This window comes from Fundulus heteroclitus, chromosome 7 (genome assembly GCF_011125445.2).
Source record: "Fundulus heteroclitus isolate FHET01 chromosome 7, MU-UCD_Fhet_4.1, whole genome shotgun sequence".
Classification (NCBI taxonomy): domain Eukaryota; kingdom Metazoa; phylum Chordata; class Actinopteri; order Cyprinodontiformes; family Fundulidae; genus Fundulus; species Fundulus heteroclitus.
This window is the reverse complement of record NC_046367.1, coordinates 16236731-16264653: the sequence shown is the minus strand read 5'-3', so window position 1 is coordinate 16264653 and position 27923 is coordinate 16236731. Positions and strand designations below refer to the sequence as shown.

The following is a 27923-nucleotide window of genomic DNA, read 5'->3' as shown; positions in this document are numbered from 1 at the left end:
AGAACATAAATGTTAACTTCTCTTTCTAAATGTCGGCTCTGACTGAAGTCAGGAGTAAGGACAGGAGGGAAAAAAAAACACAAACACGTTAACTCTTGAGAAGAGACAGTAGTTCAATAGACAACACCAAACGGAAGATGCTTAAAACATAAACCAACTCGGGGCTTTGTTTATTAAATAGCAAAGTCAGACAGCGTGTTTCTGAATCCTTTGATCAGGACTCAAAACGGGTCTTAGTAAAATACAACTGGCTTATAAAGTTTATCACAGCTTTAGAGTATAGAAAATGAAAAAAAAAAAAAGAGCAGATACAGACAAAATGAAGGCAGGAAGATCGTTAAATAATGTGCTAAGGAACCTATCCCTTGATACTACAGTAATATCAATCAGATGTAAAAAAAAAAGAAAAAAAAAAAAAAACAATTCTTGCAAAGATCTATCTCAAGTATATTTACAATAATTTACATATTTTTGTAAACAATCTTAATTTTCAATAGATAGGTTTGTTTACAAGTGCCTGGAGGACAAAAATAAAACATTTACAAATCTTTTTTTTTTTTTTTTGCATTCAGAATTAACGTCTTGCTAAGACCCGCCTTCAAAGAAAAGCCAAACTCAAGACCTGCTGATGTTTTAGCCTTTTGACAGTAATGAAGTTCAAAAGTTTCTTGCTGTACTGAGACGGCAGCTTTTCCTTTTCCTGGACCGGGCCCCATGCTTGATCTTAGGCGACCCCCGCTTTGGTTTCGGCACGAGGTCAGAGTTGGTTTGCTCTGTTATCGGGTGCTGGGGGGAAGCGTGAGGCCGGCCATCAGCTCTTGAACAGACGCGAAGATGGTGCACTCGCCTGAAACATGAGAGGGTCGGCATTAGGAAGGTCAGCTCCCGTACGGTTAACGGCGGGGTTAGGGTGAGTTTAGAATCGGGTCTTACCCTGCCTGGCAGGGTGCAGCTCGTTGAACCTCTTCAGGATATTAGAGACCAGAAGCGCTGCGGCCCCAGAGGAGCTGTGCTGTCTGGGAATATCAGCCTGCTGAGTGAGACCCGTGGCCATGTCATACACAATGGGCACGATGATGGTCACGGGCTCCTGGGGCACCGGGATACGCTGAGTCAGCTGCAGCTGCGGGACAACAACAACAAAAAGACAGTAAACGCACTGTCAGGCTCCTTCAGACATCTAAAGGCTTGTAATGCCCGTCGAGGTAGGAAAGAGCCGTGACTTACGAAGAAAAGCATTTTGGCCTTGAGCACCACAGCGATGGTCCCAGGAGGGGCGATGGGGGGAGCGCTCGGAGGGATGGTGAGGCAGAACTGGACGTTCCACTTGAGCTGTCCGGCCTGGTCGGGGAACTGTGGGAGAAATATTATGGTCAGTAACTGGGGCTACACTGATAAAAAAAAAAAAAAACAAGGCTGTTCCTCTTGTTCCACCTTCTTCAACGTGCCTTCATATAGACGAGGTTACTAGGTAAAGAAATCTCTAAATGACCTATTTCAGTTTTCACTGAGGTGCTTAAAATGAAGTCAGGAAGGGCAGCGAGGCAAGGAAAGGACAAAAGGAAACTATCATCTGAGATGTCCACATGTCTTCATGCAGGCTGTATAATGCTAGCCTCGTGAGACCATCCTGATCTCGCGAGCTTTCAAGGTTTCACTCGCAGATCAGTCTGGCTACTTTCCGTTAAAGAAAATCTGGAGCCGTTCACCAAACGAACGTCCAATCAGCGTTGGCTTTGAGGCGGGTTGAGGTGTGACGCAACGAGGAGCGACAGTTCAGTCTAAAGAACATGGCGGCTTCAGCCGATGAAACTAGCGTTAGCGTGGCTATCAATCAAGTTTTATCGGAATTACAGAGTATTTCTTTGCTGAGCTAACGAGCCTTTACCTGCAGCAGCAAGAGTAGCTTGGCTTGTGGTTGTGTTTTCTTCGTCGCTCTGTTACGAGCGACGATGAAGCATGTTGACGAGTACGTCATATGCTTCGTTGATCTGATTGGTTCATTTGGCCCGTCTATCACCAACATAGGCCAATCAGCTAACCAGTATTTTCGCCCCTTCCCAAAATTACTTCAACGGAAGGTTTCCAGATGGATATGCGGAGCAAATCCATCTGGCGGAGTCAGGTTAGTATAATGGTAACCCAGAGCCAGACCTCTAGCAGATAACAGGAAGGCATTACAACAAAGCGGCTCCGTTTGATCCTCCCCTTCGTGTTGCGTCTGAAAATGCTGCCAGCTGCTTGAAAACCTCGGCGATGACATAAGAACCTACATTCTTTAGCTTAAACTTAAAAATTGGTGTTTAAGTAAAGCTAAAGAATCTAGCCGTGCTGTTTTCGGTGTTTTAAAACAATAATAGCGCCGTTTTACGATGGCACGCCCGCAACGTGTCATTTCACTTCTGCTTCAAATAGAAATGAAGATCCCAGAAAAGGTCATTTGAATGTTTTTCCATCTTGTGATATTTTTATATCCGTTTTCAATAAAGGCGGGAAAAAAATGGAGGAGCTAAAAAACAAATAAGGAGGAAATACATGAAGAAACGACGAACAGCTACAAGGTAATGCCATTTCATAATTCATTGGGCTTCCTCTGCCAAAATATGTGTAAAATAAAATATACTTTTAGGTCGTCTATAGTAAAGAGCTTAAGTAAAGAAAGCAATGTTCTTCATTAAGGTAAAAGGAAATAAAAAGCTACACACCAGTTCCAGCTTCATGATGCGCACACAGTCTCTGAGAACATTAGTGGGAGCCCCGAGCAGCTTGGTGAAGGCACTCAGAGTGTTGAATTTAAAGGGAGGACCAGCAACCTGACAGGAAAAAAAAGAGTCAAACAAGATGGATTAACGGGATAAAGCACAGCGGAGGACCGCTTTGGCAGAATCACAAACGTCGCTGCCGTTTTCACTCACCCGGGTCTCGAAGAACCTCTCCAGCACCTGAAGCTCCTCCTGGGACCAGGGGCCCGCGTTTTCCGGGGTAACTTTGATTTGCAGGGTCTGATAGTTCTTTGGATTGAGAGCCACCCGGCACTTGAGGACGTCCGTTTTGAACATGATCACGCCCGGCTCGTTGGAGTTCACGATCATCAACTAAAAGGAGATGCGACACAGCCGAGCGGTCACGGTACTGCAGAACACCGCGTTTTTTTACGGCAGAGACGACGAATAAGCCGATCATCGGAATAATCTGACGAGACACTCACGTTCGTCTCCTGCTGGATGATCCTCTGTAGGTGGCGCCTCATGGTGACGGAGCCCAAGAAGCGCTCCAGCGGCGAGCAGAGGTAGCTCCCTGCCAGGCCGGGCACCATGCAGGGAGTGGGTGAGGGGAGCAGGAGCACATGTAAGGCGTTGTGGGAGAGGATGGTGGGGATGGAGGCGGCCCAGGGGCGCTGAGGTAGCTTTCGGGGAGGAGGCATACTGGTAGGCATGACTTGGGAACCTAAGGCAAAAGACAGAAAAGAAGGGGGCATCATGAAAAACACACAATCTAACAGACAGAGTGCTTAAATCTGAACCGTGAACCTAAATCTGATCTACCTACCTATTAAACTCAAAGGGATTAATAGCTGAGAATTAAACATTTGATATTTAAGTACTTTGTCCCTTAAAAAAAAACAACTTCTTATTTGAATCTACAAAAGAAATCCCAAGATAACACAATCGAGCAAAAGTACAATAATATTTTAGCACCGAAAGTAAGTCTTAATGGACTGAAAGCTCATAAATTGCATAAATTACACAGATTAATATTTTCAGGTACCTGAGGTAGTTTATGTATGTGTTCAACACGTTACTTTTTCTACCAGATCTGTACCAGATCTATTTATGTATAAAAAGGAGAGGTCTGCCACAGGAGGTCAATTAGTTTGTCTCCAGGAGAGGTCTGAGTCAAACTGGCGAAGAAGCAAATTTAACCCCAGCTGACTTCAGCAGATACAACCAAGGCTAAACTATGTAAAGTGAAGTCGCTGTTTTAGTCTTCTGAATTTCCAACCATGGAACCTGTGTTTTTATTAGCTTTGGCATCACCGTCTTTTCAGGCGTGGGCATTTCCTGCAGCGGGGCTCCATCCACCTGGCTGGGAGAATTGTTAGCACGCCATCGACATACATATATATGTGTGTGCGTATTTATATAAACACATCTGTAAATATCGGTTAGTGGACATAACAGCAATATCAATATCGGATATCGATATCGGCCCAACTCTTGCCATCGGTGCATCCCTAATTATAACCAACAAATATTACATTGAATCTCCTGAATTCTTATCATCGCACAGACTTTGACCGCAACGATGGCACATTTGAGATCCATCATGCAGCCCTGTTAAAGTCACGGTGAGTTAGTATAAATAAGAAAGCAGTACTTACTACTCCCACCGCGTGGAGAATTGGGGTCAGGAATAGGCGAGTGCAGGGAAGGATTGCCGGGGGACATGCCTGGGATTCTTGCCCCAGGAGAAGGTCCTGAAACCTGCGGTGAGCCTGGCCACTGGCCTCTGTGGCTGGGAGACACCATGGTGTACGGAGAGCTGGGGTCCAGAGGACCTGTGAAGAAGAGAGGCGATCATCAGTCACGAAACGTTAGGCGCTTTTCTATTGCTTGTGGAAAGCAACGCAAGGCTACCAGGAGGAGTAAGAAGCAGTAAGGGGGTGAATGTGTACAAATGTATCGATTTTATACTCTGTTTGTTAGAAAAAGTAGTTTTAGGATGTTTTTAAGCAAGAACGTACAGCTCTAAACTTTACCTGTGCAGTCAGGCCATCAATATTATGAGCCTACCTGAATGTGCTTCCTGAGTTTTCGGAGCAGCAGAGCTCCTTTTACAGGCGGGTCTGGCTGCTGATCTAAACGGACAGATGGAGGGGGAAAACCCCACTGACTGCAGCTTTAACTTGGCCAGACACTCTGGGGTTTCCCGCTACCTGCTATGTGTTCGTCTCAGCCGAAAGTAAATATAAAAAGTAACTGCAAGTACCAGAATATAAAGAGCACTTTCGGTTTCCTTGTACATAAAAAACGTACAAATTTCCCAAAGACTGTTAGTGTTATCGTCCATTTATCGTTATGGAGGTGAAATGCTCAATGTATCACAATACTGATTATGGGCCATATCGCCAAGCCGTAAGTCAAGGTATCAATTCCTTGTACCTGTGGTATTTTGATAAAGTTTTACCATTCTGTGCCGTGAGTTTTAGAACTTAAAACTTTTACAGCTTATGGATCCAGTACAAGCTTATAAAAAAAAGATTGATCATGTTAAAATAAAGTTATATACATCAAGTATCCATCTTGATAAGGTTTTGAAGCTCCTTTTTGTGGACAAAAACAGCCTTAGCACCGGGCGATGGCCAGATATAAACAGATGTGGCGCCATCTACCAGCAGTATCTCAGAACTATCATGAAACTAACCTGACCCTCTGCAATGACACGCAGTAAAGCGGCAACTCGGCATGATCTAAGAACAACCGTTCTTAATTAAATACACCGATCTACAGCAACTTTAAAAGCCTCATGTCAGAAAATTTACTCATGTCAATCAATTCTGCAGTCACATCTGAACAATCGGCAGGTTTAGCGTCCGCTTCAGGCAACACCAACGTTCATTCCCAGCGCTATTCCAGTCTTTTCCCTCTTGGAATCATATTTTTCTGTGATTTTTTTCCCCACTGGTTCTTGGACCTTTCTCCATTGTTTCGCTGAGAGATGCGTTAGCGTTGTTAGCCGCTTCCTTGTTTTATCCCCTGCTGCGCATGTGCAGCATGTACTTCCGTTAAAATCGTAAATAAATTTACTAAAAAATTGAGCAAAAACAATACATAAAAACCACAATAACAACCAATATGCCAGCAGGACGTGACAATCTTTCATAAAAACTTTGTATGAAACCAGAGTTACTGACATATAAATAAAAAAAAAAGTCAAATAACGTGGCCATGCACTTTTAAGGAATAATAGAAGGAAAGAATCAACTGTATAACTCTAAAGCTGCTCATATTCTACTATTATTTATCATTTGAAACAAAAATACTTTATTAGCCTACAGTCCTTTAAACACCTAAAAGAGTTACAAGAAAGGCTGGACAGCATATACAGAAGGACAGAAGGGGGAGGTTTTGTGAGGTGCTTAAAGAAACTAAACCACTTTTACTTTCTTAAGTCACAAAAGTATCATATGAAATAAATATAATTACACATTTAAGAATACAAGTTGGAACTGGTGACCAGAACTAATCACTACCTTCAAAGACTATTACTAATGTTTGGAAAAAAAAAAAAACAGCTTTAAGTCAGACTTTGGTGTATTACTGCCACCCACTGGTCTGAAGGTGAAGTGCAGTTTTCTGCACAACTTCCCCATTTGTCATTGGGCTAATTTAAATAAAGGCCCCGTTGTGATGGAAAAGCGACAGTTTAAATTTCCCAGGGTTGCTTTTACTCGGGTAAACCAAATCTTGGCGCTTATCCCACAGGGTGCCCTGGCTTTATAAATGTTCCTGAAATGTTTGCAGCCCACAAATAGCCTTAGTCATGCTCAGTTCAGCCCATTCAAGCCCTCGCCCAGCAGAGAGGATTTACACGCCAGGCCAGCATTTACGGCCCCTCCCTGCTGCTTACCGTGGGGACTGGCAAAGCTGGTCTGGCCCATGGCTATGCCCAGAGACGATGGAGACGGGGTGGGGCCAAAAGGAGAGGGTGCCCTCAAAGCTCCACTAGGGGAGCCAGAGGCATGGATGTTCCCTGCATACACACATACATACATCAAATGGCTCATAAGACTCTATGGAGGAAACCTGCTTCTCACACACACACACTCGCAACCTCTCACTCGCATACAAGCTAAAGCTGAGCAGCGAGGATGTGGCCTCTGGCTGGCGGGCTGAGATGGAGATCAATGGAGGAAGAAGAGAAGAAGGAGGAGGAGGAGGGGGGGGGGCATGCTTTGTTTCTTCTTCACTGTGAGATGTGCATCTAAAGATGTTGCATGAGAAACAAAGAGGATCTCGTGTTCTTAAAACACTAAAAAAAAAAGGGGAAACACGTGGTAGCACAAGCTCTTTCTCAAACAGACACAACCTGCTCTGGCAACAAATACATCAGCGACCACGAAAAGCTCATGACGACGAGACGAGGTTTAAAATAAAAGATCCGTCCTTTAGAACGATGCGAGGCGTCTGGATGAGATGAGGCAACACGCGCAGAGCAAGACTCCCACACTCACAAATACTATAGGGCAGAATCACGTGGCGCGATACCTGGAGACTGGGTGGGCATCATGGATGGCGACGGGGTAACATTGGCGTGGTAGTTTGGTGGCGGTGACGTGAGCGGAGGGTACACGCCTCCGGCGCCTCCTCTCATTGGCTGGAGCTGCTGTGGAGCTGGCGGCTGGTTTATCAGGCTCTCCATCACGTCGACGCCCACAGGCGAGGGAGGGTTGTCGTCTTCGTTGACCGAGCGTCTGCGAGCGTCTTGGTTGCTGTCGACGAACATGTTGAGGAAAGTCTAACGGGAGAGGGAAAGGGGACGGAGAAACATCTGATGTGAAAAGCTGCACCACATTACACGTTTTTTTTTGGGTGTTTTGGAAAAAAGAAAAGAAAAAAAAGAATCGACACCCCTAGTAGCTTTAAACTGGACTTCTTTTGGCTCTTGTTAAACAATACCTGTATTCTTAATTTCCTTCCATAAAGGCTTAAATTTTGTTTTCAAACATACAACTAAAATCTCTCCCATCTTAACTCTGCAGCTCCTCCAGAGTGACCATGGCCTCATAGGCTGCTTCCTTCACGTAACGCGTTTCCCTTTCTTGTCTGTTAGTTTAGATGGACAGCCGTGTCTTGGTATGTTTGCGGTTGTACACTATTCTTTTAGTGCTGAATAAAAATGAACATCAAACTTTTCAGTTTTATTTGTAAAACAATAAGCAGTAGTTTGTAATAGTGTATTTAATAACATTACAAAGAGAAGTTTATTGTAGTTTTTCTTAACATGAAAAAGATAAGGGGGAGTGAATACTTTTGCAGGCCGCCGTAAACACAAAGCCAAGGCGCTTTAAAGCAGGGGTGACCAAACCTTTCGAAATTGTCGAGTCAAAAAATGTATAAACATAAATAACATAACCAAAAAAAATATGTGCATTTTTTTACCTGCTCTACAGAATATGACATTAGCCTAAATTAATGAATGTTTTCCAAACAGATTTTAATGCACTAAAGTCTGCATTTGAGTAAAAGTTGTTGGATGGACTAGGGCTGGACGATATAGAAAAAAAAAGCTTATCGATAAAAAAAAAAAAAAATGCATATTGATCGATATCAATAATTATTAAAAAATATTTAAAACCATATTTTATGTGCAGCTCTGCCTGGACATCGTATGATATTGCTAAATGATTTAATTTTAATAAAGAACACAAAACACAGAATTCCAATTAAATCTTTATTTAACCAACTTTTTTAACCATAACAGAATTTACTGTCTCTATCGAACTTTTATCGACCCTATTTTTCCTATCACGCCACACGTCTATCGATCGATATATATTGTTGTTGAATTATCGTCCAGCCCTAGGATGGACGTGGTCCTATTTACTGCAGAATTAAAGCAAGCGTAAGAAGTGGGGTTATTAAAAGATTTTGCGTTGTACCTCACATTCAATTGTAAGATTTTAACTTATCTGTAATCATGTCGACCTAATAAAAAGAAAAAAAAAAAAGGTTTCCGTCTCCAGCACCCATCGCTGCTGGAGAGCCAAACCTCCTCCCTCTGGCTCCTCCTCCCTCTGGCTCCTCCTCCTCCTCCCGCCGTTTACCTTCAGTCCTGGAGCGGGTTGAAATCCCTCCACGATCTTAGAGTTGTCAAAGAGGCTGTAGGCTCCGTCGCGGATGGCCACCACCCCTCGGCTGCGGCAGTAGATGTCGATGCAGTACATGTTGCGGAACGCCAGGCGGATGTGCGTGGCCGACTGAGGCAGGATGGAGAAACACTGGTAGGCGGTGTTGGTGCGCTGGGTGAGCCCCAGCATGGGCACTGTTGGTAGCTTGTTGATTGCATTGAGAGGAGCTTGTGTGTCGTAAAGCACCTGGAGAGACAATTCAATATATTTGTGCCATTTTTTTTTGTTTGGCTGCGGTTAAATGTGCAGCAGCTCGCGTTTGGCCGAGATCGCTGTGGCGTCTTGACGGCGTACCTGCAGCAGCTGCATCACGTTTGGGTTCTTGTTGAACATCTCCTGCAGCTGGTGGAGGATGATGTTATGGCAGTTGGAGCAGCCCGAGTTGGGCCCCACGGTGCCCAGGGCGAGGTGGAAGCGCTGCGTGTTGGAGTTCCACTGGATGGTGACAGAGCTGCCCTTGGTGGTGCCGTAGCACAGCACCAGCTTACGGTAGTTATACAACCGCACCTCGGAGAACTGGCTCAGGTAAGGGGGCATTTCTGGAGAGAGGAGAAACCACAGTGTTCGGCTGTATTACACAGAGTAAGGGACGCTTAAAAATATACGTTCACTATAACAATGAAGACAGAACCTTACTTAACCTAACCCTATAATAAAATCCCTATAATAAAATTTTGTAGGGGGACTTTATGTTGATAAACAATTGACATAGGGTTGCTTCTTTTTTGGGGGGTTGCTAAGATTTTTCTTCCACTTAGCTTTCCATTAATATCACAGAATACAGCTTTTTATGAGCAGCCAGCTTCTGTCTCTCTTAATCTTTCTCATATTTATCCATCTGTCTCTCTTTTTATATGTTTCTGTCTCTATCATGTAAATTTATGCATGTTATATTTTGAAGGCTACCTCCTTCCTACTTCTTGCTAGAATAAAAAGTTCTTTAAATCTAGATCTGCCAGAATATTTTTGAGCGTAATTGAATTAAATTTTATTCCATTTGGGATCTGGGAACCCGTTCACGGGGCCCATCTAGCAACAAACGTGGGTTTTCCAAGAATAAAGCAGCAATCTTAATTCAGTGATGGACACAGGAGTTTTTTTTTTTGTTTCCAACAGACAGACTTTTGGCGATTTGCGACAATCAAAGCAAATGGTGTTTTTGTTGAACATCTGTAAATAACCATAGAGCCGTTTACGTGTTGCATTAACCGTTAACGTGCTGTCCACGAACTCATGTCCACCAGTATGTGGGAGCCTAGAGACAGAAATAGCTCAGGATGCAATCTGATGCTATGTAGAAAGGCTAATTTTAATAAAATGAATCGCAAACACCTACAGATATTTAATAACTTACAACCTCCCATGCAGTAAATGTCATATCTAAAATCCCATACTTTCCCAGAGTCTAATGTTAAAGTCCCTTTCTGCAGAACTTTAAAAATCTAAGTAAGTCATTTCACTATGAATTCACTACAGATATTTCTAAACGGGTCAGCTTTTAAATGCAGAACCTACAAACACCAGAGTCTGTTAGAGTATGGATGAAAAACCTGATTAACAGATGGACAAAACAAATGGAAGGATGTTTCAATAGGCAGAGTAATGGACAAAAAGATAGACGGACGAACTCCTAGATGGTTGGAAAGACGGACAGATAAACAGATGCCTGGAAGAAATGATGATTGTATTCATGGAAAGATGGAAAAATCAGCGAGAAGCCATTCATCGGCAGAGTTTTAACCAAAATTGACTCTGGACCTACCTGGCAGTGTGCGAGAAAAGTTGAGGACGCATTGGTAGAGCTGGCTAATGGCCTTCCAGTCGTTCAGGAACATGTCCACAACCTTCCTCCCGCCCACTGGCTCCGACAGAGGGTTCTCGTAGGTCAGATAAACGTGGCGCGTGGAAGCTAGTGGACAGAGAAACTTGATGAGAACGCAGGTCACAATAACAGAGGAACAATAAATAGAATGACGCCATTACTGAGACACCGTATTAAAAGTGTTTTTAATACATTTTTGGGTGCAGTACTCTGACTAAACGACTACAACTAACAGTTTTTGGTGGTGTAGAGAGAAAAGCACCTTGTTCCTTGCTGTTGGTGCTGCTGAGCGGACAGTTGGCCAGCACAAGCTCAGCCACCCAGGTTCGGTTATTCCTCCCCTGCAAGCGGATGGTGCTGTCCAAAAGGGAGCGCTCCAAAGCTCTCCTGGTTTCCTCTCCGACGTCTCTACAGCGCGGGATCCTACAAAATACGAGCCATTGAGCAAGCTGCAGATCGAAGAAAACAACACGCATGAACGCATGCTGGTTTGTGTTATTACTTTAGCAGTCGTATCGCGTGACTGCTGCCGTCTCCTTCCACCTGGACGCCTTCGTTTGGAATCGCCATGTTGGAAAGCTGCTCGGAAAAAGGAAGAAAAAACAGCCGGCATCAGATAGGAATTACAAGCCTTGATTGAGGAAATACAAGTCAAGCCGTCTCAGAAGCCGGACTCACCTCGGCTCTGAGACCGATAAAAGGCATGTTGGTGTCGCACATGGCTACGAGATGAGCCAGCTCTTTGTTGAACGCACACATTTCTCCAGACCTCTTGGGTTTCTTAGGCTCGGGGTCCCCTTGATCTCCAGCAATCTACAGAGCAGGAGAGAGAAAACGGAGTTTAGGCTGAATTTGGCCTCAGATGCAGCGCTTTGCAGATGAATTTCGTTACTCTTTGTTTTTCTCCCCCCCTGTTGCGTTACAACCACAAAAAGGTGATATTTTTTCTGATAGACCAAACAAATAGATATCATGTATAAATCTAAAAAGAGGATGGAAAATGAAATATGCAATTTTATATTAAAAAATAAATCTAAATCAAAAAGGTTTCAGGTGCATTTGTTTCTGTCCAGCCATCTTCTAATAAGAATCGGCGCAGGGCTGCAGGTGCTAATCTCCAGCGGTCATTGGGCGAGAGGCCGGGTACATCCTGCAGAGGTCACCAATCCATCACAGGACAACATAGAGACTCACAGGACAGACAGCCACGGAGACACTCACTCCTAAGGGCAATTCAGTGAGGCCAGTCGTGATTTTGGACTGTGGGAACAAACTGGAGAACCCTGAAAGAACCCAAGGAACTCAATCCAGACAGACCATCACTGGGATTTAAACCCAGAACCTTCTTGTTGCCAACCATTTTCATGTAATCACTCCACTGAGTCAAGAGAACCAACTTCTTAAAGCTTGTCCACGATTTAACACCAGACCTGTCTGCTGTGTTCCTTGATCTTCATGTTGCTGTCCCCTAATTCTCCCTAACAAACCTCTGAGGCGTTCACAGAACATCTGCATTTACGCTGAGATTAAACGACACACAGGCGGCCTCTATTAATACTGGTTTACACCCGTTTTAATGACAGATATCAGAGTAAACGGGGCATGTTGCATCAGATAATTTCTTAATGATAAAAGATTAATGGTCCACTACCTTTCTCTTTGCTCCAGGTCGCGCCTCTCTCCCCGTCGTCGGGTCCTGGACAAGGTGCTCCAGGTTGGGTTTGAAAAGCTGCAAAAGTTGTGCACACATAGGCCCATCCTCTCCCTCTAACTGAGAAACTGACAGGAAAGAGTATCTGTACTGCAACGCTGTGGGACTGCTAGGCACTTCGAGCATTTCTACCACCTGTGGGGGGGAAAAGAGATTTGATAGAACACACGAGACTGAACGTCGATAGGGCACGCTCACATTAGTCGGCTAAAAAAAACAACTCACAATGTAGTACTGTGGGAGACGAGTGAGCTTGATGAAGAGTTTGTGCTTGGACAAGCTGCCGACAGGGTGAGAGGCTGAATTGGAGAGGTGAAGGATGTCGGTGCAAACGGTGGGAAGGTGTTTCACGGACTGTCGACATCGCTGCTCCCCCAGCCAGAACCTAACCAGGGAGAATAGAAAGTGGATCTTCTCATGAAAGCTGTGCTGTCGATAGCCAAGATTCAGAGATATACGTCACACCCTCACAGGACACATATTATAACATTTGTTTTGAAGTACCGACACTGTTTTCTGGGACTTAAATGAATGGCCAATATACAAACAGATCCACCTTTTAAGGTTTTTATCTGCAACTAAGTTAATGAGGAAAAGGGCGACATTTATCAGGAAACTTTACTTTTAAGTTGCTAGAGGCAGACTGTTGTGGGTATCTAGATTTTTATAATTCTAACATTTTTCTGGCTAAACAATGGCTTTTGTGATTAATATATTTTATATAGAATAAAAATGTAAGATTTAAAATGATAATTTTCTATCTTGATTTGTCTCGTTTTAATGGTTATAATGGTTTGCTGCAACCATGGCGGTGGAACTCGTTTGTCCGGACTCCTGTTAAAGATCCCAAATTTAAACACCACATCTTCTCCAGTAGTCGTATGCATTATCAGTAAGTGCAACCACGCTGCACCTACAACAAACACTCTTCGGTGTGGATGCTCTTACTGAGAGATAAAGACAAAATGTTAGGTATTTTTTGCTATCAGATAGCCGTTTGAAAAACAAAGCCCAATACAGGACAGATGTGAAATTATAGTGAGGTGGGGGTGCGTGGTGCAGCATGGCGCAGCTTGAAGGAGGACCTCAGTCCAACATCATCCAGTCACTGGGCTGTCTGTGTCCATCTAACTCGCTAGCCAGGAAGTTTCCTACTAAACCTCCCAGACAACATCAGCTAACACTAACTGAAATAATAGCTAACGTTAGCTAGCTGTTATTGTTATTATTAATCAAATTAATAATAATTAGTGAGCGTTAGCTGATGTTGTCTGGGAGGTTTAGTAGGAAACTTCTTGGACAACATAAGCTAACACTAACTGAAATAATAGCAAATGTTAGCAAGCTGTTGCTAGAGCTAACGTTAATAACAGCTGTTAGCTGTTAATAACAAGTGTTAGCTTATGTTGTCTAACGTTATACAGCTAGTGTTAGCTTATGTTGTCCTGGAGGTTTACTACTAAACCTCCAGACAACATCAGCTAACACTAGCTAAAATAATAATAGCTAACGTTAGTTAGCTGTTACTAGAGCTAACGTTAATAACAGCCGTTAGGTGTTAATAACAAGTGTTAGCTTATGTTGTCTAACGTTATACAGCTAACGTTAGCTTATGTTATCCTGGAGGTTTACTACTAAACCTCCAGACAACATCAGCTAACACTAGCTGAAATAATAGCTAACGTTAGCTAGCCATTACTAGAGCTAACGTTAATAACAGCCAGCTGTTATTGTTATTATTAATCAAATTAATAATAATTAATGAGCGTTAGCTCATAGCTCTCAACTCTCACGCATTGACCGTGTGACACACGCATTTCACTAACTCAGTGCTTCTCAATTATTTTCTGTTACGCCCCCCCCTAGCAAGAAGAAAACTATTCGCACCCCCCACTTCCCACCGTGACTTTCCATCCCTGCATAACATTTTATCCTTATTAACATTAAAAAAAAGAAAAAAAGAAACACATATGGTCAAACTTACAAAGAATAACTTTATTAAATAATGTTTTAAGTCTGCAACAGAAATTATTTTAAGTGCATCAATGCCTGAAATTAAAAATATATAAATCCTTGTTTAAACTGTAAACATGTTTGACCAACTAATTGCACCATTGCAAAATTAAATCAGAACAATAAATAATATTTAATAATTATAATAACTAATAAACTACAAAAACTAAAAAAATAATAACTAATATATATTCAGTTCAGCCACATTAACTCAGGAGCACAATATATATAACACTTGAACCTACAAAACCAAAATGAATTAAACAATTTGTGCTCATTTTTTCTTTCTTTTTTTAAACAAAATGAGGAAGAAGTCAGGTTTAATGGCTACAATGAGCACGTTTTGCAGTGCACAGCTTTTCGAAGCGAGGTTCGAAGCATGATAGTGCAACTCTCAGCTCCTGCTCAATGTTTAGCTGGGACCTGTACTTGGTCTTCAGTGCAGCAACAGCAGAGAAGCCAATCTCACAAAGGTAAGATGTTGCAAAAGGAAGCAGAATGCTTATGGCTTTCTCCCCTAAGAGTGGATACTGCCTCTCTACACTCAGCCAGAATGCACTGAGTGTTTGTGATGTGAACCTCAGTCTCAATGTGGAGTCAGAGGTCATGTCAATGAACTGCTCCTCTTCTGCAGAGCTGAAACCAGTTGGAGCTGGTGCACTGAAAGGGTCTCTCACCCAGTCATACTGGGAACTGTTTTCAGGGAAGTACTTTTTAAAGAATCCCATCAGTGAGGAAATATGCTGCTTAATGTGTGGAATCACTGAGATGACATCATAGTCATTAGTGTCCACAAGTTCATGCAGGTTCTCAAATGAATCGGTGTTTCCTTCATCAAGTTGCCTGCCCCACATTGCAAGCTTTCGGGTGAAAGAGCTAATCTTGTCTGTGACCTGAGGGAGGTGTTTGTCTTTCCCTTGAAGCTGTAGATTCAGTTCATTTAGCTTTCCAAATATGTCACTCAGGTAGGCCAGTTTTCCCAGGAAGTTCTCATCACAAAATTTTTCTGCCACTTCATACTTGTGCTCCTGCTCCAAAAACACTCTTATTTGCTCTCTGAGCTCAAAAACTCGGGACAAGACTTTTCCCCGTGACAACCACCTTGCTTCACTGTGATAGAGCACAGCTTGATGTTCAGCTCCCATTTCCTCACAGATGGCAGAGAAGACTCTTGTTTTTAGTGGTCTGGTCTTTATAAAATTGACTACACCTATGATGTCAGTCATAACCTCACTTAATTCAGGGGAAAGTTGCCTGGATGCAAGAGCTTCTCTGTGTATGATACAGTGTGTCCACTCAGCATGGGGTGAGGCTGTCTTGATGAGTGCCCTAAGTCCTTTTCTCTTCCCTGCCATGGTTTGTGCACCATCACTGCAAACACCGATGCAGTTCTCCCACTTTAGCCCATTCTCGGTCAAAAAGGAGTCCAGAATTTTGAATAGCTCTTCAGCTGTGGCTCTGTCTCTGACATATTTACAAAAAAGTAGATCCTCACACAGGGAGTTTGACAAGTCAAAACGTACATAAGCAATAAACAGACAGTCTTTGTTGCTGTCAGTTGCTTCATCAAATTGTAAGGCAAAACGTTTGTCTTTGAGTTTCTCTACCAGCTGTTCTTGAAGATCATTAGCAATGTCATCTATACGTCTGGCAACAGTGTCATTGGACAGAGGGATAGTTTTTAGTTTTGCTGCACTGGCGTCGTCCAGCATGACAGAGACCATGTCTATTGCTGCAGGCAGTATCAGCTCCTCTGCTATGGTGTGGGGCTTTTTGCACTGCGCAATTTGGTACGCCACCTTATATGACGCTAACAGCGCTCGATTGTTTACTGAAGCAGCCTTCACAAAGCGGGATGACTGTTGGCAATATTCAGCACGTTTTCGCTGAAAAAACTCTAACGGCTTATCGGCGTGATTGGGGTGTAACGTGTTTAGGTGACGCGCTAATTTATTTGGCTTCATGCTGTCCGCTGCGAGCATTTTTAGACACACCAAACACAGCGGTCTTTCCTCTTCTCCAACCGTAGTCACCGTGAAGCCAAGCGCTAAATACGCTTCGTCGTATTTCCTCGTCTTAGCTTTCGGGTGACTTTCTTTCGTCTCATTATCTCTGTCTCCCTCCGCTTTCCTTTTCATCCCTGTTAAAAACTTTTTCATGTTGGCGGTTGTTTTGTTGAATAACGGAGGCTGTAGACAGAACGCAGTCGAAGCTTTCTGGTGACTCAACACTGGTAACCAAGGGAACCAAAATGTTGCACTGTCGCAAACATGACAAAAGTAACAATGAGAGCGCCACTGCCCCCTACTGTAGTGGATGCGCAATTACACTGTATACTAGTACGGCCAAAAAAAAAAAAAAAAAAAAAAAAGCCTGTTCCCCAGGGTCACCGCGCCCCCCCAGGTATTGCACCGCGCCCCCCCTAGGGGGCGCGCCCCACTATTTGAGAAGCACTGCACTAACTTCACACGCTCACACGCAACACATGGCATTTCACACGCAAACATGGAATTTCTCACGCATAAAAATCCCAACGCCCATCTGGGCAGCGGACGATAAAAACTCCGCCTTCTGCTGAGATGTTTCAGCTTTTTTCACAGCTTATGGCCATCAGTAATTCCTGCTGCAGTTCGTGTTAACAGAGCAGCAGGAAGAGTGATCAGAGTTATGAATAATTTTAGTCTTAACAGCGGTGAAAGTGAGCCGGTAAGGTCCTGTACCGCGTACACAGGAGGGGAGGGGGCGGGGGGGGAGAGCTGCTGCGAGATGACCGGTTCATTCAGAACCAGTCATGGCTGCACGCTGATCATAAAACAGTTCTGCTAACCAGATGCAGTTTAAAACGCCACTTGGTCAGTTTATAAGTTTCGTTTTTATTTATTCTGCATTTTTTAACTACATGCACCGTATTTCTGTGCCTCAGCGCTTGCTCCTCTCCCTCCCCTCCTTTCCCTCGGAGCAGGTGCTTTCTGGGCGTCAGTGCGCACTGACGAGAGCAATAGAGATTTGTCTGGTCAGCGCGGCGACTGACTGAGAAACCTGTCGCTGTGAAAGGTGATGAGAATGTTATAAACTGTAACAGTCTAGAAGTGCATTGAGCTGAAAAGAGTGAGACTTCAGCAGCTGGATCGTGCGTAAAGACGCAGCGGGAACCTCTGTGTGCTTCAGTGTTGCTGCTAAATGGGAAATTGTTGACCATAAAGGCTTGATGAAACTCAGCCTGATTCACCAATCAGGTTATAGATTTACAATGATAAACAACCCATAGATGAATGTGTAACAGTATAATTATTCGGTCAATAATTAAAATCTACTTAATTTTATTCAGTATTATTTGAACAATTGTGTATTATTTATGTTTTAATCCATTAACTGAAAAATTAATTAAGTATTATTATTATTATTAAGTATTAATATGTCTCTTTCTCTTTTTAACACAAGTAATACATGTCTACTTCATTGTCTGGTGGGATAAAAATGAGATGGCTCTTCCAGGGTCCGGTTAGCCCCGCCCCCAAACAAGCCCCGCCCCCAAATTAGCATAATCTCACTCCTAACTTTTGATAAAAGTTGAGAGGTCTGGTTAGCTTATGTTGTGCAGTATAAAGGTATACTATGCAACCGGGGTTGATTTTCCAGCGAGGCTCCCCCCAGAGGGCAAAGGTAAAAGTGCACTGTCATAAAGATGCTCAGCTGTTCTGGTTTCTCCATCAAGCCAGGCGCGGTTGTTTTGAGCTTAGCAGACAGGCGAACGCAACGAAAAGTGGAAAAAAACGGCAGTACAAACAATGACTAACACAGCGAAGGTATGAACATCAGGGTTTCCCGCAGCGCTATCTTGGCGAGCCTCGGCAGTTTTATTATTATTATTATTATTTTAATTTTTTTTTATGTTGGCGAGACGTCACCGCCTCGCCAAGCCGCCGCCGCTGCCTCGCCGCCGCGGTAGCGTCTCGCCAACATAAAAAAAATAAAATAAATAATAATAATAATAATAATAATAATAAAACTCGATATGCTTGCATGTTTATGAGACGTTAACACGCGGTTCTTTGTTGCTTTCGCGCGTGCCTATAGTGAATGGCAGGGCAAAAACACATGGAGTTCTCGCTGTAAAGCGAGACTTCTGTGTGTGCGGGCCGTGAGCTCTTGCAATTGCAAGTACGGTATTTCCCCCACAGACCCCCAGGGCAGCCGAGAAAACCTTTGTTCGACCTGAAATGACTCATTTAATCATCCAAAACGGTATGGAACACATTAATTAACTGAAAAATGTTGCATAGTATGCCTTTAAAATAAAGACGTAATTGCTCTGTAGCTCAGACGGAGCGGTCACGGAGGCGGTGGACTCTCAGGGTTAGAAGAAGGCCTCACATTTTCTCCACCTTGCTGTTAATAAATTATTACATTCAATAAATTAACTTAGGATTTTTTTTTTTTTTGCATTTCTTAACTTACTTGAGCTGCTGGAGCCAAGAGAGTATGCGCTTCATATCATCATTAATGGTCTTTTCAATGTCATCTAGCATGGACTGATCTATAGAGAGAACAAACCAGGGTTTAATGTTCCCAGAGGTGAGAATGCCAATAAATCAGCATCAAAGCAAGATAAATGTATTGGCAACGCTTTAAACACAATCAGGTGAGAGTTAACACCTCTTAGGTTGACAGGAAAAACCTAATGAATAGAAAGTAACATTTTTAATTAAAGTAGCCAAACTGTAGATAAAATACAAAAAGCTCGTTTTAAAAACATTAACTTTAACTCATGGGTGGTAGAAGAATAAAGACACACGGAAACAGGTAGAAAAAATTAAATAAAAAGTTACCATTAGCTCCTGCTTACCTAATCCATAGAGCATGGGTTGAAACATGCCAGAATGAAGATCTACAAAAATGTGCAGGCACTCTGAGCGACCACAAGGTTCAAGTATCGGAATAACCAATGTGGGCAAAGCCGTCTCAACGAATGCTGGAGAAACACATATAGTAAAATAAACAATTCATTAACCCCAAATACAAATAGTAAAAGTGCACAGAGGAAAACCAACAAGATTGACATTTAAAAAAAATCTGTGGTTTAGAAAAACACTCCATATATGTGACAAAGCTGTGCTGTGATTTCATTTATCAAGGGGAAAAGAGCTAACCAGACAAACCTGGTCCTATGTGGAAGAGTGACTGAACCCACCAGGGAAACCATCCACCAACTTTGACTAAACACTTTTTTTTTGTTTAGGTGAAGCTGAGTTATTTTCTCCAGGCCTGATGTAGAAATCCCCTAACCTGAATTTAGGCTAAAGCCCACATTATACCTCCTATTCAAACACTAAACCTGGGTCATCTGCGAGGGCTCCCTGAGAATAATCTGAGTCAGGAGACGTCATCGAACACACAAAAGTGTGAAAATATTCTAGGATAAGCCCATCGATTATATCGGCCATACAACTAACACAGCGTTTCATAGAAAAAACATAATAGCACAACTCTCAGTGTGATGTCCTAAGGCTGCTTTGCTGCTAAGGGACCCAGTGATGAACAATATTCTGTTTTACGGAAGAAGTCACCATAGTTCTTTTTGTTCGGTTTCAAAATGTCCTAGTATTTTAAAGAGCTCCCTGCAGCACATTGGAAGATAAACTGTTAAAGAAGTAAAGTATAAATGCAAAGTTATATAGTTTTACTTTTTGCTTTTGTGTCACACTTAAATGTTTCAGGTCCTCAAACAAATCTTAATATCAAACAAAAAAAAAATGCTATCCCAAACTATCGAACTTGAAGGGCTTGCTTAACTTCAGGCAACAGTGCCTGAACTGCATTTGTGTTCAGGCCTTTACCATGCCACCTCAACACGTCTTATTTTATTTTAGTTTTTACCATTCAGAGACGCTGTTGTGCTTCGGTTCATTGTCCTGCTGCCAACCCCAAATGTTTTTTTGTTTTGTTTTTAACTTAAGGTTACAAACTGATGGCCAGACAAGATCTTTTTAGTAGGGCAGCGTGATTCATGGTTCTACCAATTGTTGCAAATCCTGAAGCTGCATAATAATCCACAACCATGTAGCCAAAACCAACATTAATGGTTAATAAGGTTTTACCAAAACACAATTATTTTATCAAAAATGTTCAACATATTCAAATTAGTATGAGATATTTTTATAGCAATAAAAATTAGTTGGTGTCAAAGTTTTACAAATATTTTTGGAGGAGTCAGAGTGTTTACAGCTAATTTCATAGCAGATAAATGCAAAGCCACAGTAACAATTGTGCCATTTGACCTGTTTCATAAGGTTAGGTCCAGATTATAAAAAACGCTCTGGGTTTTAATGAGAAACAGGTGAAAACAAAGATGAAATACATACAGTTGTCACTGGGATTGCTGGTCTTTAAAATGGCCTTAAGCTCCTGCAGCTTCTGATGGGCGCGGGCGTGCACGCTGTCGATCAACAGTTTTTCCACTGATAGATGGTCGATCTAAACAAATCAGAAACAAATAAACTTATCTGAAGCAGTAATCTGATTGTAATTGAAAGCTTGAAGGCCTATATTTTGCATTACATTAGAAACAGCACCCTTTTTTTTTCTGCTTTACCTTCATAGCTCGCTCCATTAACTTTGAGTCACATGCGGGGAGGGCGGGCTCGTGAGAAATTTGCAACGGCTTCGATCCATCTGATTCATCGATCTTGATGGTGACTTTATGCACGGATGCTGTGCCTGTTTTTCTCCCCAAAACCTGTTGGCTGTAGTGGGGGAAACAAACAAAGCATTTGGTCATTTTTTTTTAAACGTTTCTGTCGCTCTACCTTACTGTTTTCATTCGAAAGTTTAAAAGTCTTACTTCCAGACAGAGAGCGTGAGGTATTTTGCGGGAACATATTTTTCCTCCTGCACCAAGTCCCCCCAGCGCTCTCTAATCAGCATCAGTGTCTGGGAATGGAGCACTTCGAGCTGCAGCGACAAACAAAAGGAATCTGGGCACGGTGCTGTTAAGGAAAAAGCATGGCGTGGGGGAAATTACAGATCAAGGTAGACAGTTGAGTATTTTACTTCTCCTGTCATCAACATTCAAAACACACGCGCACGCACATCCTTCAAGATGTGGATTATTAGTTAAAGGGCCGTCTGTGCCTCACACAGAGTGCTCTTTGACAGGGCGCTGGGTGAAAGGCAGCGCAGAGATGAACTGATTAGCATTGTGATTAGCGGCGCCTTGCTCAGCTCGCATCCTTGATTAGGTCTGTGAGACTCTGATTATCGCACAAATGCTAAAACTTTATAGTTTCTCTTTCTGCATGGAAGCTGCATTTTATCAGGACCTCCGCGACTCCGTGGCTAAGGCGTTGCTGTCTGGCTAAGTATACGATGATTCTCTGCAACTGGCAGAAAATGCAGTTTGGCCAAATTTCACAAACATGCAGACAGGTGTGGAGCGACGCGTTTCCACAAGTATTCAAAAAACACCTCAGATGAGCGACGCCTGCAGGAACAGTGCCGCCCTTTCTTAGGCGGTAACAAAACGCTGTTTTGTGATTTAAGCATTAATGAAAGCGTGCTAAGCAGGATGCATGACTGCAGCTGGGATTCTCATTGGAATTCTGCTCTTGTCTGCTTGATCCGTCAATACCCTATATGCTTTCTCACACACGCACACACACGCACACACACACACACACACACACACACACACACACACACACACACACACACACTGCTGCAGAGAGTCAGAGCAGAACTGGACAAAACCCGAATCGCTGCAGAGTAGATATATGAAGTCAGGGTTTATTTACATGTTGCATCAGTTCCTGGTCCTTTTCAGGGTTTTTAAAATTATGAATAGAAAACTTTTCACTAAAATCATGGCAGAAATTCCTACTGTGGTTAGGTTTTGAGTATGGAAGGATGGATGGGTGGATGGGTGGAATGATGGGTGGATGGATGAAGAGGTGCAATGATGGATGGATGGAGGGGTGGAATGATGGGTGGAAGGATAAATGGATGAATGGACGGATGGATGAAATGATGGACGGATGGATGAATGGGTGAAATGATGGACGGATGGATGAAATGATGGATGGATGGATGGATGAAATAATGGATGGATGGAAGGAAAGGTGCAATGATGGATAAAGGGGTGGAATGATGGATGGATGGATGGATGAAGAGGTGCAATGATGGATAAAGGGGTGGAATGATGGATGGATGGATGGATGGATGAAGAGGTGCAATGATGGATAAAGGGGTGGAATGATGGATGGATGGATGGATGGATGGATGGATGGATGAAGAGGTGCAATGATGGATGAAGAGGTGCAATGATGGATAAAGGGGTGGAATGACGGACAGATGGATGAATGCGTGAAATGATGGACGGATGGATGATGGATGAAATGATGGATGGATGGATGAAGAGGTGCAATGATGGATGGATGGATAAATGGATGGATGGATGGATGAATAGGTGAAATGATGAATGGACGGATGGATGAATAGGTGAAATGATGAATGGACGGATGGATGAATAGGTGAAATGATGGACCAATGGATGAATATGTGAAATGATGGACGGATGGATGGATGAAATGATGGACGGACGGATGAACGAAATGATGGATGGAAGGAAAGGTGAATGGATGGATGGACAGACGGATGATGAACGGATGAATGTTTGAAGGGGTGGAATGATTGATGGATGAATGAAGGGGTGCAATGATGGATGGGTGGACAGAAAGAGGGACAGATCGATGGAGGGTTGGATAAATGGATGAATGAAAAAAAAAAAAGATGGCTGTATGGCAGGTTGGAGAGGTGGATGGAGGGAGGGGTGTTTTAGAAAATGGAATAGGAATTAAAAACAAACTTTTATTTTCCATACTCTGGTTTTCCCACTCCACATACGACCCAGTAAAGCCAGTGAGTCTGACTGAGTGAACAGCTAACGGCACACAGAGCAAAAGGATACGCAGGCAGTTGTACATGTCCTGCAGCGGCTTCTCGTCGGCACAGAGACGCGCCTGGACAAGCTCGTGGATGAAGTTCACCTGCAGACTGTGGACCAACGCTCGGCCGTCTGTGAGCAAGCAGCGAGAGTTAAAAACAACGCTTTGGCTCATACTCAGCATGTTACTCCTAGGGACATTAATAAAGTCAGAACCAGCGGCCTTGCCTCCAGTCTCTTTGTCCTCCACTAGAATTTCCAACTTCAGCAGCCGCCAGGGAATATCAGGATCGTCTCCCATGACCGTTAGAGTGGCCTCAAACTCTCCCTCCACTCGAAACTTAACACGCCCGTTCGCTGAAGAACAGACAGAGAGGGGGAAAACAAGCATGACTTCTGCTTATTGCGGGGAAACAGAAGGAGATAGAAACGCGAGACCTTTTCTCCAGCCGCTTACCAACTGTGAGATTTGCCAGCTGCGGCGGTAAGTCGGTGGTGACAAGGCGGTGCCGTAGAATCTGATTAAGCTGGTTCAAAGTGGTCTGCTTCTCTGTTTTAGTGATAGGGTCTGGAGGAATTATTTTATCCTGAGAAAAGACAGAAAAAAAAAAGATCACAGACAAGTCAGAATATTACAACTCACGCCTTCTTTTTTGATCAAATATCGTTTTAAATAAAGCAATTAAATAATTAAAAAAAACAAAGGTTTCAGACGTACGCGTATGCACGTGGGCAGGCGCGGGTACGACCCCGTCGTCAAGACGTCGATGGCGAAGGGGATGGCGAAGCTGGGCAGACGAGCGTGGACGAGGGCGTCCCGGGCCAGCAGAGCCAGCCTGTCAGCGGTGTCCACGAACAAGATGGCCTGCTGATCCAGGAAGCTGGAGATCATCTGTTACGACACAAACCGTGGGAGACGGACAAGGTGGTCAGGTACCGGGCTGGGGCCCGCGTTGACGGACAGCGGCGGGATTTCAACGGACGCAAACATACCGCACACTTCTCAACTTTCCCTGCGTTGCTCGCCCACTTCACCAGGGCCAGAAGGCGTACAAAGAGCTGCCTGGTGCGACTTGCAAACTGGACAATCTCAATTTTCCTGGGGGGGGGAGAGGGGGGAAATACATAATTAGCAATAATAAAAAAATTTATGTTTGTGTAAAACAGTTACTTTTTCTTAACTAAATTTTTTTATAAGAAGAAATGTATTAAGACGAACATACCGCTCCATATCAGTCTTTCTAGGCAGCCTGGAAAACAAGCAGTGATTTTAGATTAATTCAAATTTATATCACAGCATTAACACATCTTACAAGTTATGAAGGGCCCTGGTCTTTATGATACATCATGTCTATAACTGCGGATAATGAACCAGGCGACTAACTTTTTGGACAGGAGATTTTTTTTATTTTTATTTTTGCTTTACACAGTTGTGGTTTTTTTTAGCTTCTTTTTCACAAACTCTGACATAGAATCACCCAATGTTTGACGTATTGTTTGACTCGGATGACCGCCCCCACCCAAACTGTGGTATTTTATTTACTCTGAACTCGTTTTAGCAAACCTTTCTCTCTATTTCTGACTGCCGGCCCGTTGGGAGTTTTGTTCTTACATCATCCTGGTGCCTGGCTATCATTTTTCAGTGGAAGTAGCAGGTGATGCAGATCCATACGTTTTATAGCTGATTAACATTTCTGGAAATCTTCTATATATATATATATATATATATATATATATATATATATATATATATATATATATATATATATATATATATATATATATATATATATATATATATATATATATATATACACACACACACACACACACACACACAGACATTTCGTGGAATCGCGATATTTACACAAAAATTACATTTGAAACAATCAGTCTAATTGCTCTATTTTAATATAGAAAAGTAACAATTGTTACTACGTGCTAAATGTAACACTGATTGCTATAGCTATAATACTAACTGTTCATTTACTATTATTTTTTGCTACTGATACGTAGACATGAGTAAATATACAGAATTAAAAAGCTGAGTCTAGCATTTGATTTGACGGGTAAGTCTGGGACCGTCCGTATTTCGGTTTGTCTTTCTTGAAGGTGCGGCGAAAGCACAGCAGGTTTCTTTCAGCCAACTGGCCGGACGTAAACAACAACAGGTGGAGTCGGCCTGGCATCGCTAGCTGTGTTTCCATCCTATATTCTCATGCGAATTTTGAGCAAATTTTTAAAACAGTCGCAAAAAAGAAAATGCGCATCTGACGTTTTTCCGTTTACTGGTTTGCAGCGAATTAACCAGGAGACGCACAGCGTGACGTCGTCGTACGTTGGCTGTAATAATCAGGAAGGGGGTGTTGCTAACTAGGACTGACCACAGATCAGTAATGGAGCGAGGCTTTAATGAATGTGCAGAGTTTTTTATATTTTTTTAAAACGGATGAGTCTTAGAAATCCTCGCGTCTCTTCGTCGGTCCACACACACACCTGTTGTTGCTTCCAGCTCTGTTTTCAAACGTTATGGGAACGTCCGAGAAGACCGGTGGCATCAGAAGCAGCTGATCAGTCACGTGAGGTAAAGGTTCGCTACGTCAGAACTGATTCAATAAACCTGTTTCCATCTCTTTAGCCCATTTACTGTTTTTCAAAAAACAAAACAAAAAAAAAAATAACTCAAGCGAGCGTCAAAACCGTTTTGTGAAATTTACTGAGTTAATTCGAATTTTTGCCATTTCCATCAACCCCTTCTAATGCCATATTTCAAAATGCGCATTAAAAGGCTTTGATAGAGACGCGGACCCTGCATGGTTCTTGCTTGCGCCGGCATATCATGAAATAGACTTAAAACCTGTAGACGGTGAGATCCAGCTGTGAATCCGTCCCATCAGAGCTTGCCGTGCCCTGACGCCGGTTACTAGCCAAATACTAGCCATTCTACTTTTGAAATATGTGCTACATTTAAAGGGACTGTTTTTATTGAACATGCGCAAATTAAAATTTAAAATACACAACAACAACTTTAAGTGACAGTGAAATGATTTATTTCTTGGAAAAAATGTATGTTTATTTCAGATAATGTATTTTAAGTTGTTTAGTTCACATTTTGAGGTTTATGTAAAATTATTGTATTTTATTTCTTTTCAAACTATTTGTTGAAAGTTACCGCGAGATTTGCGTATATAAGAAAGGCAGCGAGATTTGCATATGAGAGAAGGAGCAGAAATCTGGAAAAGAGCTACAAGTAGCAGTCTCGTATTTCCTGTAGCTGTCAAGGTATTTGTATTTATGTTTGTAATATTTTGTAAATTTATTGGTTATGGTGTTTTAATTACTTAATATTTTAATTTAGAGTGGACAACAAAGAATTAATCTGTTAAAGACCTCTGAACTGGCAGGCGGTCACGAGGTAACTTTTGTTAAAGTATGTGTCACCTGACTGTCTGTAAATGTATCTATTTCTAAAGCTTGTCTTTATTTCTGTAGTTTTCACGGCGTTTATTAAAGAGCCCGTTTGAAGGAAGCCGTGCCAGTGTTGTCACTTTGGAGCAGCAACAACCACAAAAATAATAACAAAATAATAATAAAGTTAACAGCTGCCTTGTGTGACGTCACCAGGGGCAGCGTGGGAGTTTCCTTCAGAGGATGGGTTTTTACCTCGAGTCAGTAACGATTTGCGACTAAACAGCAAAACACAAACAAAAAATGAGCGACATATTTCCCACTAGCTGACAGGCTGTGTTTACAGTGGCTCTCGCTGATTTTAAAGACAAGTTTGACTAGCACCTTTAACAACACCGTACTTACTGGTAAACATCTGACCACTGATAGCGAAACAGCAGCGGCTAGTTATTTACCTGTCCGCCCCATAAGAAAGCAATCATGTTATGTGCAATTGGTAGTTTTTTTTTAGTAACAATCTCCTCATTTTCCGTCTGAATTCGCAGAGCATCTAGAGCTCTGAAGTTCTCTGAAGTTTCCCGAATGCTAGCCGATTAGCCCGCCCGTAGGCCTAGCGGGCTAACTGTTACTTACAGCTCCGCCAGCAGGGTGATTTCATGGTAGGTCCGCTGGAGGAGGAATTCAATGAGCAGGCTTAGCTTCACGCCCTGCGTAGCTGGGGTGCCGGGGGGTGGTGGCTGCGGACCCGAGACAACCGGGCCCCCGAGGGGGACAAGTTGCCCATCGGACCCGATCTGAACCGGAGCCATTTTAAAAGAAGAACACACAAAAAAAAAGAAAGCGACGGCACAGGCTAGTTAGCCGCTCCGCTGCGCGCACCGCCACACAACGAGAAAGCCTCGGCGAATAGTGGCCAGCTCCTCCTCAGAAAGATGGTTTTCCCCTCCTCCCGTAGCCTCACAGCATTTCTCCCTCGAGGAGAGCAACGCCGCGAGGACTCGGTTACTTGTCCACAGAACAAGAAGTCAGCTAAGGCGTCAGTTAGTGAATCACTACGGAGAAGATTTCAATGCAGCTTGGCCGCCATCTTTGCTGTCGGGGATAATTAGCATAGAAGCGG

At 42.9% G+C, this 27923-nt stretch overlaps 1 protein-coding gene across 1 annotated transcript; it reads right to left on the bottom strand.

Annotated features, from left to right (window-relative positions):
* Positions 1-136: 136 nt before the first annotated feature.
* On the bottom strand, positions 137-27923 carry med14 (mediator complex subunit 14). Its single transcript, XM_036139048.1, has 29 exons — positions 27437-27923; positions 24619-24645; positions 24389-24494; positions 24114-24287; positions 23853-23982; positions 23624-23752; positions 23420-23527; positions 21299-21431; positions 21050-21200; positions 20820-20931; positions 19304-19429; positions 18916-18994; positions 12670-12829; positions 12385-12579; positions 11412-11546; positions 11236-11312; positions 10996-11156; positions 10674-10820; positions 9206-9450; positions 8828-9097; positions 7269-7518; positions 6631-6753; positions 4382-4558; positions 3209-3447; positions 2916-3095; positions 2706-2813; positions 1228-1353; positions 934-1123; positions 137-847 (listed from the first exon to the last, which is right to left on the bottom strand). Exons 1-29 carry the CDS (start codon positions 27610-27612, stop codon positions 777-779), a joined length of 4305 nt encoding a protein of 1434 aa, XP_035994941.1. The 5' UTR covers positions 27613-27923; the 3' UTR covers positions 137-776.